The sequence below is a fragment of the Bacillus rossius genome, chromosome 5 (genome assembly GCF_032445375.1).
Source record: "Bacillus rossius redtenbacheri isolate Brsri chromosome 5, Brsri_v3, whole genome shotgun sequence".
NCBI classification, from domain to species: Eukaryota; Metazoa; Arthropoda; class Insecta; order Phasmatodea; family Bacillidae; genus Bacillus; species Bacillus rossius.
Window position 1 is genome coordinate 7367634 of NC_086333.1, and position 15754 is coordinate 7383387.

General features: G+C 38.2%; 1 protein-coding gene across 1 annotated transcript; it reads left to right on the forward strand.

Annotated features, from left to right (window-relative positions):
• Positions 1-3483: 3483 nt before the first annotated feature.
• LOC134531569 (uncharacterized) lies at positions 3484-8185 on the forward strand. The gene is made up of 2 exons (XM_063367280.1): positions 3484-4137; positions 5914-8185. Exons 1-2 carry the CDS (start codon positions 3927-3929, stop codon positions 7476-7478), a joined length of 1776 nt encoding a protein of 591 aa, XP_063223350.1. The 5' UTR covers positions 3484-3926; the 3' UTR covers positions 7479-8185.
• Positions 8186-15754: the final 7569 nt, after the last annotated feature.

Below are 15754 nucleotides of genomic sequence, written 5' to 3' on the forward strand. Positions count from 1 at the left end.
TTTCATGGGGGTTAAGTTTGTAACACCTTTGGCCAGGCCGATGTGTTAGTGCCGTGATAAGTAACAGTTTATAGTGATAACTATCATAAGGAAGGATAAATCTAAATCATATTAATTTAACTATCATGTGTCGAATTAAGATGCCCATAGCCGGGCCATTCAACACAAAAAAGCCGTAACCTGCTTTATTTTTAAACATAACTTCTATAACCGTACCCAAAATTATTTTTAACAAAACTTCTATTGCCTTAACCTGCATTATTTTTTAACACAACTATCAATAATTAGTTTCACGAAATAAATTAATTCATAAAGGTTTCTAAAACAGAAAAAAATTGAAGGCCTAAAACGTATGGTTTGCTCATTTTTAGTGTAAACGAGTTAAAAGATTATTTCATTATTAAATTTTTTTTTTCAAATGAAATGAAAGTATTCAAACAAAACGACCATCCAATTTAAAAAACAATATTTATAAAACAGACTTATTTTCGAATAAACACATGTTAAGTACAACAAGAATTGTATTCAATTAAATTAACGAATGGTAGATCATAATAAGCATTAACACAACACAACTATAAAAAAAAATTACTTATTAAAAAATAACAATATATTTGCCTAAGAAAGTAATAAATTTACATAGTAACTTACCTTGATAGCCTTATTCAACTTCAGCAATATGGAGTATTTAAGCTCTGGCCAGAAAAAAATAAAGGAACATGGAAACGGAAACAAAAATACTAAACTCCCAGGATGCAACAGGGCTGCAACACGGCAAGTCAAATTCAAGCCTTCGGCAAGCTTACCGAAAAAAAAAAAAAGATTGATATAGCTCACAGATGACTTAAATCAAGCTTGAATCAACCTTGCATGGAAAGTTTAATTCATGCCTTTGGCAAGCTTGCCGAAAACAAGTGTAGGTCGCAATGGATGACAGAGCACTTGAATCAAGCTTGATGCTTCAAGCTTGCATAGCAAGCCAAATTCAAGCTTTCATGCTATGTGGGCTGTTTTTACACTCATGTGTTTTCAGCTAATGATTTGCTGGTATTATTGCATGATAGCACAAATTATAATCAGCTCCTGACTGATGCAGAAAATAATTTCATCTCATTTCATGATTGAGAATTATCATATGTGGTAGATCATCTGCTTCATGTACAACACTATTATATAATGTCTTTCAGGATATTTCACTTCTTTAGTAATTTGTCACACAGATTCAAGGCAACTACTGGGAAGCTTAAGATTACTTTGCTCGCGACACCAGTGTTCCTCATGTTCTGTTCCTAGCCAGAAGATGAACCCCAACATTAGGTCACCCTGAACTTCAAGTGAGATTACACTCGAGTGACAGTGATTATTTCAAGACATAGTGTTTTCCTAATATAAATGCAGTGATAAATAAATTAATAAGGCCATACATTTCTTTCTTTATTTTCTATTTTCTTCTGAGTGGGCCTGATTACAAGTGTCACGCTGCAGTATGGATTATCCAACAGAAGGTAAATAGCTCATAGAGTGTTGCATGGCTTTGTAGTAGCAAGAGTTTGTGGCTTTTAGTAATTGCAATGTGCATGACTGCTTAGGAGACACACAGCTGGTCGGCGGATACAAAACACACTACTTTTTGGTACTGTATAATCTTCATACTTGTCTCAGTGGGTAACTCACATAGTATATCAGTTGTAAATACTCATAGCTGACATCTTGTCATGCTAGTGTGTAAATGTTGTCATTGCAACCAACTAGGTTGTGCTAGGGCCATGTTGTATTATACATCTAACTCATGGTTAGACACTGTTACAAAGATTCCAAAGTGTGAGCGGTGGTCCACCAGTCCTCTATACACAGAATCATAGCTGGCTTTACACACTACTGGATACCAGCGTAGTGCATCACATGACACTACGAAACCAAAACAGCATACAACATAATACATGGCAATTAACAGCTTCTTGCTGGACACAACATATTTAACATCACACATTTTGCACAGTAGGATGCCCTGTCCTTTGTTTACTTTGGACTATCCTGTGTATACTCACAACAACTGTATACAAAACATTCTTCCACTCTGATTAGACATATATGATTATAACTTAACTTGACCAAACATACTCTTACAGAGTTGCAGGCTTATGGTATGGCCTTAATTGTGTCAAGTTGAATCTTCCCACGGTGTGTTGAGTTGCAGGCAGGGTATGAAAAAATCATGATTTTTTTAAAGAAATCAAAAAAATCAGATTTTTTTGATTAAAATCGGATTTTTTTGATTAAAATATAAAAAATTGTAATCTGTGCTCTACAGTACAATTAATAACAGATTCGTTCATTTTGTAAAGACAACTAGCCTAATTTTCTTTCTTTGAAATGACCACATTTTACATTGCATAATGTTTTAAGGAAACATTAATGATGTCACTTTACGAAAAATTTTAGTACAGTAGCATAGTAAACATTAGTAAAAAAAAAAAAGATGTTTTATATAAAATAACTATATCACTTAAAATATATCATAATTTAAAATGTAACTTTGTCACTTCTGTCATCCCTATAGTATTATTGTTCTAAATAACATGATTTAAATCAAAACCCCAATTTTCTTTTTTTTCTTCTTCTCAGAATTGCACACATACGAGAGAGTATTCAAAGTAAACGTCTACATAAAATATTACTTATTTTAAATTTTAAACAAAAAAAACAAGTTTTGCAGCCTTTTCTGTACTGAGTCGATTTCTTAATGTTGTCTGAATCAAACCAAATGTGGAAAACATTCTTTCCACTGATGCAGACGAAGCAGTTGCTGTTAACAGTGGTTCTATGACATTCATAACTTCATTAATTTCTGAATTGACGTTTATTTTCCACCAATCTATTGGCGACACTTTTGAGATGACATTGTCCTTGAATTAAGAAGTCGTGGAAGAGAGTAGATTTTGCTTGGAATTTAATAATTACAGGCAGCAGAGACTTTGTGTGTTTGTATCGGTTGTTTGCAAATGAAAGAGCTTCAGATCTCTCATCAGCTGTCAAATGTTGACCACAGAACCGTGGGTCTACAAGATACGCCAGGAAATGTGCTCCATCCAGTGCCTGATGGTAGCGACTGGAAAATTTCTCCATGCTGTCTGCATTCAGGTTTTCATCTTCAAGACTTTGTTTTAGACTTTTCCACACATCAACAGCAATGGAAATCGTACTGCTATCTTTCTGAACCTTATCAAGTGCAAGGGCCATTGTTTTCAAATGCCTCAGCATATCTTCTGCGTTCATCTTTATACAGACATTCACCACTTTTCTGTAAATATTATCATTATCATTGCAGTGATATATTTTTTTTTAATTTTTGCTCATATAATGGTCGCACCTTACTTTTATTCGTAAAATTTGGTAACATTGCGGGTATGTTGATTTTAATCAGCATAATTTAAATCGTGATTTAAATCATGATTTAAATCATGTGATTTTTTTTTTAATCAGTGAAAAAATCAATTTATAATTTGACATTTAATTTTTCCTATACTGTATCTTACTAAATCAAGTAATCATGCCTACTTACACAAAAATTGATTGCTGCAAAGATATGAATGGAAATTGAATAGTACTTAATTTCTTCTATAATATATTTATAGTTATTTTGTTATTTAGAAACACTTGGTAAATATAGGTGGGTTAAATGTACTTACCAATAAACACCACTCATTTTTTCTCCTCCTCTCCTACTCATGTTTTTGTGTGTGTGCGTGTGCATGTGTGTGTGTGCGTGCGTTTGTGTGTGTGTGTGTGTGTGTGTGTGTCATATCTCCTTGGCAACAGGTTTGACCTTCAACTATGTCAGGTGCTATTTTTAGAACTGTAGGATGGAAATGTGCAGTTCTTTGTTATGTCTATTCACTTGGAGTTCATCATAGTGTATAGTTGAAATGGCTGGAAGAAAGAAGGACCCAATATGGATCCATTTTGTTGAAGAACCAACATTGTCAGGAAAAGGTCTGAAAGCTACCTGCAAGTCATGTGGAAAACAGTTAATGGGGTTGGTTGCCAGAATGAAAAAACATATTGAAACATGTCAGAAGGAAGAAACAGAAGAGGATCATCTGTGTGAATCAGAATCAGCACAGAGAAGTTGCAGAGGTAATTATTGGTTTTGATATAAAGCACATATTAAAATAATACTGTAAATACTGCTTTTCTAGTACTTGAAGTTAATTTTTTAAAATAAAAACTATAATAGAATCAATAACTTTCTGGTATTTTTGAGAAATATGTATTTGGAAATATTGTTAAGAACATAAGAAGTCATTTTTTTTATTATTTATTGTGTTTTAACTCCTCAAGCTTAGTTTTGTTTAGTTTATTTAACTGTCAGAATGTTTGTTTTAATACCACTACCACATAAATCTTAATTTCCTGGTTAGGCATAACTACTACAGGCGAACTGTCGAATCTGTATCTATCAATCTCGCTTATATTGTTTTCCCGCATATATCATTTATTCTGCAGTCTGCATGGTCCCAACAATAAAAAAATCTGCATCAATTGTTTCCTTAATGATATATTATCCAGTATCCTTTGTTGGAAATTGTCCCGCCGTCAAATTTTTAATGCGTAAATAGATCATTCAGTGTTAATAATATGATGTCTTAGAACAAATAGTGATGCAAAACAATAACTGAAATTACAAAAATGTCAAAAATGATATTTACAAGCATTTAGTTTTACGTTTCAATTGTTAAAAAATTATTTACTTGAGTTAGAGATTAGTAAAATTATTAGAATGGGGACCAACAGTTTTTGTACATTGGTTTTTATGGTTTATTATTGGAATATGATGTGCTGGCATTGTTTTTAGTAGTTACACACTCTTATAAAAGGCACAAACATAGCTTGCCCGAAACTGATGCAATAGACAATTGGACATAGTAAATTAATTAGTATATTATACTTCAGGTAAAGTGTGCAGTAAAAACATAAACAATATACTTTTAGCACCACGTTGGCTTTTAATGTTCTTAGAATGTGCAACATGGTTTCATTTACCTAACCTAAAATTTTATGAATCATTTGTCCGCTTGCATGATTTTTTCATTCAGTCCCTCGGAAAATGACAGATGTTCCACTTCATTAGCTTTATCAAAAATAGGACAGAGACACACAAGTACTCGCAGATCGGTACTTGTAGATAGTAGACACATACACACAGATTGGACGAAACAATTTTTGTCATCTATATTTCAAATGTACCGCCTACCCTAGTTCATATTCTGGCCGCTAGGTTCACTGATTACCACCAACACCAACGCCGACAAGGAAAATTCAATAAAAGTGTTATTTTCTTTACTGTGACTTATACAACTGTGCAATGTTTATATCAGTGCATTTGGCCCGTGTATCTAATCATTTATGTATTTAATTATATTAATTTATTCAGAGCGTTAGCATAAAACTAGAGCCTGGCCATTGTTGTAACTTAAAAAAAGTTAAGTCTTTTGTTCAGGACATTGAATAAATGTTTAACAGCATTCATTAAATTACTCTTAAGGCTCAGCCTCCCTTGACATAGTTGACATTTCTATTTTCACCTCATAAGCTTTGCTTCATTGGAATTTGTGGAAAAGAGAGTTAAGAATTTACAAGTGACTTGATATTTAGTCCCCAGATATCAACAAGACTAATATGTTTGACTAAGTGTATCACAATAACATGCCAGTGGTTAAAAATTAGTGTTTGTAATGTAAGATAATATATTTTGCCAACTCCCTTCCCTATCGTAGCAGTTTCTAAATATGTGCTTACAAAACAACTTAAATAAGTAAAACAATAAATAACACAAAAATGGCAAGTGGGACTGAGTCTTAAATTTTTGTACATCACTAAGTGAAAGATAATATCTGATGTTTCTTCTCACAGGTAACGATTCATTGGCCATTGTGAGAAAAACCGGTGGGCAAATATCATCTTCGACTTCCCAAGGGCCTTCTATGCAAACGAAGAGAACACATCACAATGAAAACAATGGCGATAGTGAGATTAAAAAAAAATTTCATCAAACCCTTGTTGACACACATCTAGTAAAAACCAACAGTAATCAAAAATGTATTCTTGATGAACAGGTTGCTCGATACATATATGCTACAAATTCTCCTTTCCGGCAAGTAGATCACCCAGAATTCAAGAAGATGGTAAGTTTGTTGCGTCCTGGATATAAACCACCCACTCATGTTCAGATTGGGGGTGATCTGTTAGATACTTTATACACTGCCGAGAGAGAGAAGTGTGCGACATGTTTGGAAGGAAAAACTGTATGCTTAAGTTTAGATGGGTGGTCAAATATCCATAATGATCCTATCATTTGTGTAGCTGTAACTGCCAGTTTAGGAGAAGTTTATCTGGTAGATACAATTGACACATCAGGTCATTCACACACAGCTGATTATTTGGTACATGTAGCGAAAGCTGCTGTAGCCAAATGTGAACGTGAATTCAAGTGTTTAGTTCGCAGTATTGTGACAGACAACACTGGAAATGTGAGAAAAATGCGTTCAGACCTAGAAAAAGAAGATTTAAATTTTATCACATATGGTTGTTCAGCACATCTTTTGAATCTACTAGCTAAAGATTTGCAGGTACCTAATGTGAAAGAACATGTGGTAGAGATTGTTAAGTACTTCCGCAATAATCATTTTGCACACGCTAAGTACAAGCAAGAAGGTGGACAACAGCTTATACTACCTCAAGATGTTCGCTGGAACACAACAGTTGACTGCCTGTCAGCATACATAAAATACTGGCCAGTTCTCGTGAAAATCTGTGAAGAAAATCGCACTGCAATTAATGATAATATTTACAGAAAAGTGATGAATGTCGTTATAAAGAGGAACGCAGAGGATATGCTGAGGTGTCTGAAACCAGTGGCCATTGCACTCGATAAGGTTCAGAAAGATAGCAGTACAATTTCCACTGCTGTTGATGTGTGGAAAAGTCTAAAACAATGTCTTGAAGATGAAAACCTGAATGCAGACAGCATGGAGAAATTTTCCAGTCGCTACCATCAGGCACTGGATGGAGCACATTTCCTGGCGTATCTTGTAGACCCACGGTTCTGTGGTCAACATTTGACAGCTGATGAGCGATCTGAAGCTCTTTCATTTGCAAACAACCGATACAAACACATTAAGTCTTTATTGCCCATAATTATTAAGTTCCAAGCAAAATCTACTCCCTTCCACAACTTTTTGTTCGATGAAAATGTCATCTCAAAAGTGTCGCCAATAGACTGGTGGAAAATGAACATCAATTCAGATACTACTAAAGTTATGGATGTCATAGAACCACTGTTAACAGCAACTGCGTCATCTGCATCAGTGGAAAGAATCTTTTCGACATTTGGTTTGGTTCAGTCAACATTAAGAAATCGACTGGGTACAGAAAAAGCTGCAAAACTTGTATTTTTGTTTAAAATTTTAAATAGGTAATATTTTGTTGAAGTTTTTTTACATAGACTACTTTTGTATATGTGCAATTCTGAGAAGAGAAAAAAAAAGGAAATTGTGGTTTTGTTTTAAATCACTTTTATCTAGAACAATTGGAACAAAGGGATGACAGAAGTGACAGTTACATTTAAGATTATATGTATATATTTTAGAGATATAGTTATTTTGTATAGCACTTCCTTATTTTTGTTACTAATGTTAACTGTGATACTGTACTAAAAATTTTCATAAAGTTACATCATTAATGTTTCCTTAAAATACTATGCAAAGTAAAATTTTATTTCACAGAAAGAAAATTAAGCTAGTTGTCTTTGCAAAATGAGTTAATCTATTATGAATCACTGTAGAGGAAAGTCACGAAAATGTACTGTATATTACACAGATTATAATTTTTTATATTTTAATCAAAAAAATCCGATTTTAACCAAAAAAATCTGATTTTTTTGATTTCTTTAAAAAAATCAGGATTTTTTATACCCTGCGATCGCTGCGACGATTATGCGAGTAAATATGGTAAGTAGGCATGATTACTTGATTTTTAAAAAATACAGTATAGGAAAAATTAACATTCATATTATAAATTGATTCTATTCACTGATTTAAAAAAAAATCACATGATGATTTAAATTATGATTTAAATCACGTGATTTAAAAAAAAATCACATGATTTAAATCACGATTTAAATCATGCTGATTAAAATCAACATACCCTGGTTGCAGGGTCTGTCAACTCGTAGCAATTATTGTGGATGACTTTGGTCACCACATAGGGGCCTTCGAATAACAAGACGAGCTTCTTAGTTACTCTGTCCCACTTCTTGCTTACTGGAGCGGTCCTATGGAGCACTAGGTCTCCAACCTTAAACTGGCTCACTCTTGAGGCTGCCTTGAACTTCTGTCTTGCACTTCTGTCTTGCACTTCTGTCTTGCACTTCTGTCTTGCTAGGGCTTCGGACTGCAGATGGTCACTTATCAGCTTCTCCATTTCTTCTTTATGAGCCATAAATTGTCATATTCTCCTGGCTCAACTTTAGGCTTAGTATAATTTAAATAAATATTTGAAGTATTTTTTCTGTAGCCTGTTACAGCCTATCAAAATTTTATCCCAGTATTGTACTCTCCAACTTAATTTTGTCTCCGGCCGTTTCATCCACGGGCTCCCACACCACTCAAGTCCTGATTAAGCATCGTCTCATGTCTCCCCGCTCCTAGGCACGTACGCGAGTGAAATTTCGCACCCCTTCAGTGCTCTGCGCACGTCCTGCAACACGCTACCTCTGCTTCCGTCAGCCCTCCTAGGCACACCCGTAGCTCAAGCTACAGTTGACCGAAGCAACTGTGGTCAGGTTCGCCGGCACAGGTTACAGTCGGTCCCAACACGCCTCGGGAGTCCTGTAGGCGGCCTTTCCCACTACGCAGCACTACCCCCCCCCTTCTCTTTTCCCCTCTATCCATTCCAGATCCTTCCATCTGGATAAACCCCCTCCCGGTCTCTATAACAGACCCCAGGCCGGCGAATGGACAGTTGCGCCATCTCCCGGCGGCACGGCGAACTAAATTACCTTCTCTTAGGCGTCGGAGAGAGCGCTCTGGCGGCCGCAACCATACTTAATCTAAGTTCCTTTCCTCCCCGACAGAGCTCGCACCAAGGGGGCTCCATATGGTACTACCTTTCGCTAGTCCCCCCCCCCCCCCCCACGGGATACCTTGCGTACCAACACAGAGTCAGTTCCTGTTGTCCCCAACAGAGCGCTCTGCTTTGCACACCTCTGAGGCCCCTTTAAGTTAGTCAATGAGCCCATTTCATATCTTTTTTTTGGAGGGCGGAGCAAGTACTCCGCCAGGGTTATTCTAGCCAATCAGAGGCCATTTCTCCCACTCCCTAAGACTCCGGGCACCTCGCTCGAACTTAACTTCATGTCACCCGGAAGAGCGAGAGATTCTTCCTTCGGCGGTCACCGCGATAGCATCTCGGGCCGTAGCTGCATCGCCCGCGCCGTTTATGTATTCAGCCGCCGCAACCTAGCTAAGAGATGAACTATTATTGTTATTTTCATAGTCTCATTTATGAAATGTATCATAAAATTGTAACCAATGACTTCAAATGGCCCGAGCCCCCTTTAAAATAATTAATTATTGATTCCAATAATGTAAAATTTGTAATTTCAAAGAACATCAAAATAATATAATGCAGATTCTAATTAACAATAAAACGGGTAAATTTTAAGGAAAAACATATTTGTTTTTCACTTCAAATACGATCCTCCTTCCTAGTTCCCTTTGTGAGAACTAACTAATATTTTTGGTTGCTCCCTTGTGTCCTCTGAGTTTTCAGTAGTTACTGTTTCTCCCACTTGATGCAGCTTCCAGTATTTTCAAAACCATAGATAAAGTCTCTTTAACTACACAAGGGGCACAGATGCTAGCAGAGCATTGGTTAAATGCATTTAGAATGGTTTGCTTATAAGTCTACCCTAAGTGTTGAAGTACTACAAAAAATTTAATAATAATTTAAAATCCAGAATTTTTTTAATCTTTTAATATTTTAATTGTAAACTGTGACTGGCGGATAGTATTTCCGTTGGTGATACTAGATTTGACTCTCATACATAAAAATAAAATATAAAAAGATAATTTTCTAGTTATAAAAAAATCGTCACTTGGCTTCAAATTTTTGCGGATTTTCTTCCTATTTAGTAGGCCTTGTAAATATTTACGCTATTAACTCCCAACTAATGAGAGAGAGTGTTGACATTTTAAATTCAGTAGACGAACAATTTTTTCATTTCCCGCTGGCCGCCTCTCTGACTCGGCGCAGTCCAGCCACCCAGCTGATTGACCCCCCTCCCCCCTCTATCACTAGCGCGTCCAGTCGGACCGCCCGTGACTGCCTTATCACGCTGTAGCACCCTCCCCCTCCCCCTCTCCCGCTTGTCGCTCAGCGACCTCGCCAGGCCGACGCCCAACCTTGTCCCGGCAGAACAAGTCCCCCCCCCCCCTTTCACGCATCTCCTAGCGGAGTACGTCCGCCAGCCGTGATAACACGTCGCAGACCCGCTATCTCAGGCACGCGACTCGAGGCCTGCTAAGAGTCTCTCTACAATAGATACATTGGCGCAGATAATTATGATCGCCCATCGTTACAGGTACCCAATGGTTCCCACCTTTAGCAGCAAATTTTGTTAAGAAAATTTCCCCTTTTGCTATATAAGCTACGAATAAAATCAAAACCTCTTTAACCTTGGTATACCACCCAAACATATCCGCTAATCCCCTTACTCCTGGCAGAGTTCAGGGTAATCAACAAGATCTTTCTGTTATAAATTAGTGTAAGACTTAAAATAAGTATTTTATTAGTCTAAGAGTGTCCTTAGGTTTAAGTCTAGGTTAAGTATATGTTATGAGTGGTGTTTCTACACCTTAATTTTTTTATATCAAGTTGTACCGAAACTAATGTAAGATGATTACACCAGAGTATCTCTTGAAGGACGAGGCAGCGTATGAGCTAGCCCTCCGGGGGATATCTTCATTAGGTGATGCCCAAATGTTAAGAAAATGATTTAGGGTCGCTTGTCATGATCAAATACAGCCATCAGTGACGAATTTGTCACTGGATGCCCTAGAAGAATTTAATACTTCGGTTAGCAAGTTCCAAGACATTGCTAGTTATACCAATACCTTGGATGCGGAAACAAACAAAAATAACATACAGCGTGTTCTTACACGTCTTTCACATGTCTCCACCAGACTCACAAATTTAGTGATTTTGTCCCCGGGTAAATTGAATGATGTTTACCGCAAGGAAGTAGAGAAGTGTCGGCAACAAATTCCAAAGCTCACTTATAGGTTAAAAACCAAGCTTCTCTTATTAGAACAGAAATTTCCCGAGCCTGAAAATCCAATTTCCAGTCCCCAGCTGCAAATGCCTGGAAGTAATACAATCACAGAACCCAATCCAAGGACAACACCCCTCCACGACCCAAGAACAGGTCCACAGGTGTTGCAGCCTATCCCCTCTCTGGCTTCACCCTTACCAGCATCACCACTTGTGCACTCTCCACCCCCACCACCCGTTTCCTTTCCCTCCCTTCCATTCATGAGCTATCCCTCTTTCACCACCATCACGCGCCACCTAGGCTATATGCCAAGGAGAATCACCTTTCCAACATTACCTACACTTCAGTGACAGAGAAGCCCCTAATGGGTAACAAAGATTTTAACAAGAATAAAGGTAATTATTCAGGAAAATTCAATCAGAAAATCAGGAAAAATTTTCCAAAAAGGAAAAAGGGTTTTAAATCAGCAACAAAATTATCAAAACATTGCTCAACCAAGAAGCACAAAGAGCACTTTCCCTAACCTTACTCAGTGCAAAACTTGTATTTGTCCGAAGGTTTCAGGAAAACGTCCTTGTCATAACATTTTTGGTAAAATCCCTACTGCGCCTCCTTATGCCAGCACCTTGATTGGCACACATAAAATACCTGGATTAATTGACACAGGTTCTGTTCGCAGCTTTATTTCAAGAACTCTTTTTCGAAAATTGCAGGAAAACCATTTAATTAAGAAAGTTGAATCAACAAATGTGAGATGTTTTACAGCCTCTGAGAAGCCCTTACATATTGACACCGCTGTGGTAATCAAAGTCAAAATTGAGTTGTTTTCATGGACATTCCTATTCTTAGTGTGTAATGATTTAGCAACAGAACTTATTTTATTGCTAAAACAGGATTGGTGATTGACCTACATGCACAAAATATTAATTTTAAATTTAATAAAAATGTTGTCATCCCTATTGGTTAGGCAAGAATCTGTACTCCAAGGTCACACCAACAATATAACAACAAGCATTGAGCATGCAGATAATTTAGTTCTGGAACATATCAGCCATGAAAAGCAATCAGCGATTAAAAATCTGTGCGACAAATTTTCAGATGTTCTATCAAAAAATTTGGGACGCACCCACTTAATGGAATATGATATAAAACTTTTGGACCCAACTCCTGTAAAATGCCACCCATATCAGTTGCTTGGTCCCAAAATGCAAATCATGCGTGACCACATTCAGGACCTCTTGGATAAGGGGGTGATCGAGCCCTCGACCTCCAGTTTCTCTTCGCCCACATTTCTGGTACCGAAAGGTCAAGGTCACCGTTTGGTGGTCGACTACCGAAAGCTGAATCAGCAAATAAATTTAGAGGCCGTTCCTCTCCCAGACCTCAAAACAGCCTGCTATTGGTTCAGCAAGGCAAAATACTTCAGTATTTTCCACCTTAATTCAGCCTATCACCAAATTCCACTGACCCAAAATTCCAACCCTATCACTGGTTTTTGTGTCCCCTGGAATCTCTACCAATACACAGTAGTTCCCTTTGGCCTGGCCACCGGAGCACAAGTGCTGACACGACTGCTTGACCACGTACTTGGGGATTTAAAATTTAAGTTCGTCTTCAACTATTTGGATGATGTAGTGGTATATTCGGAATCATTTGAGGAGCATCTTAACCACCTGACAGAAGTACTCAACAGTTTACGTGGAGCAGGTTTGACAGTAAATACCAAAAAAGTAAAATTTGCAGTTCAGGAAATTTCCTTCTTAGGACATTTAATCTCAAACAAAGGAGTTAACAATAGATCCCAACCGTACACAGGCCATCATGGATTTTCAGCCTCCTACTAAAGACCCCAAGGGCATTGCTCGTTTCATTGGCATGGCCAATTTCTACTCCAAGTATATCCCAAATTTTGCCGAGCATGCAGCCCCATTAAATGCGCTGCGCAAAAGGAACATACAATTCCACTGGGGACAGAAACAGGAAAAATCTTTCCAGTTTTTGAAACAGGCGATAGCTAGTCCTCCCGTATTGCGAATGGCTGATTTCAGCAAGCCATTCATTCTACAGACAGACGCATCCAGACTAGCCATTGGAGCAGTTTTATCGCAAGAAATTGATGGTTGCCAGCAGCCTATAGCATTCACATCGCGAACACTTTCACACCAGGAAAGAAAATCATCCTCGGTTCACGAATTGGAATGTCTTGCAGTTGTCTTTGGCATTGATAAATTTAGACAATTTTTAGAACACCGCGAATTTCTTTTGGAAACAGACAACCAAGCTCTTGCATGGCTATTGGCACATCCGAAACAACTGGGGAAACTCGGACGCTGGATTGCCAAAATTTCATCTCTTAAATTCCAAATCCAACACATAAGAGGTTCGCAGAACATTGTGGCGGATACGCTTTCTTGCATGTTCGAGAAAACCTCTGACAAAATTACCCCAGAGGCCCCCCCAAATAGGTGTCAGGCTCTTCTTACACACTTCCCCTTAGCTTTTCAAGACATACAGTCTCATCAGCAATTGGACCAATATATTGCCAATATCATTGATCAAGTTTTCAAAAGGACTTTTGTATCGACGAACAGAACAGTCGAAATCTTTCAAAATTGTTCTACTGCAAAATTTAAGGAATATGATTTTCCAGTATTACCATTCTTCACCTCTAGGTGCACATTTGGGTACATATAAAACAATTCAGAGCATACGCCGACATTTCATTTGGGATGGCATGCATCGTGACATTGCCGAGCGTGTAAAGCTGTGCAAGCTGTGCACACTCAGTAAACCTGCCCAAAATACCCAATTTGGATTCCTGTCATCCGAAGTAGCAGACCGACCTATGCAGAAAATGTTCATTGACTTCGTAGGGCCATTCCCACGCTCTAAAAGTAGTCACACCATGCTTCTGGTGTGCATCGATGCATTTTCCAAATTCGTCTGGCTCATTCCCTTAAGGAAAGCCACAATTACCGCTCTGCGAAACCAGATATTTAAACATGCTGGACTCCCAAGCATAATCGTCTCTGACAATGCCTCTCAATTTACTTCCAAACTTTTTAAGAACATGTGTTTTTCTCACGGCATCCAACATGTCACCACATCCCCATATTATCCTAAACCATCGCATGCGGAAAGATTCAACAAGAATCTCCGTTCTGCGCTTATAGCGTATCATGCGAATGCACAGGACAATTGGGACAGTAACCTAATGTGGTTACAGATGGCATTCAATTATGCCCATCATGAGGGTCATAAAACAAACCCATTCCAACTCATGCTCACTTACCTGCCAAACACTCCCCTTTCCAATCTGTGGTCCTTAACGGAACTTTTGCACGATGATCCAGCAGACATCCGGGAGATTTGGAAGAGAGCTTACAAGAACCTTAATCTAGCACATGAGTTAAACCGAAACAAGTACAATAAGAAACGTTCCCCTAATCCCTACTTGGTAGGAGATGTTGTGATGTGCCGGGCACATCCTCAGAGCAAGGCCATTGACAAGAAGTCGGCCAAGCTTATGTATCGCTGGACTGGTCCTCTACAGATCCAGCGCTTTCTGACACCTATAACAGTGTCACTAGTGGACCCACGTTCGGGGCAGTATGTGACTAGGGCTCACATCTCCCACTTGGAAAAGGCACACCCTAAAATGAAATAAGTGTGTTATTGTGCTTTCCCTGCTCCTACCATAGGAGTGTCCACTAAATATCGGCATGCCATTCTTTACATCTACAGGATGTACAAAAAATCCCTAGGTCCTAGTTAGTAAGTACACCAAAAACCATGGTACTAGTTTTAAGTTGAGCTCAAGATGTATTAGTTTTAAGTGGCGCCACTTTAGTTATAATTTGTGTATAATGAGTTGAAACTCACGTAAGTTAGGTCAAACGTTAGTTATCTATTAACAGGGTAAAAAAGAATCCTGTGTGTTTGTATGTATGATGATTACCCTGGGCTCCGCCATTGAGCGGGGGAGTATGAGCCATAAATTGTCATATTCTCCTGGCTCAACTTTAGGCTTAGTATAATTTAAATAAATATTTGAAGTATTTTTTCTGTAGCCTGTTACAGCCTATCAAAATTTTATCCCAGTATTGTACTCTCCAACTTAATTTTGTCTCCGGCCGTTTCATCCACGGGCTCCCACACCACTCAAGTCCTGATTAAGCATCGTCTCATGTCTCCCCGCTCCTAGGCACGTACGCGAGTGAAATTTCGCACCCCTTCAGTGCTCTGCGCACGTCCTGCAACACGCTACCTCTGCTTCCGTCAGCCCTCCTAGGCACACCCGTAGCTCAAGCTACAGTTGACCGAAGCAACTGTGGTCAGGTTCGCCGGCACAGGTTACAGTCGGTCCCAACACGCCTCGGGAGTCCTGTAGGCGGCCTTTCCCACTACGCAGCACTACCCCCC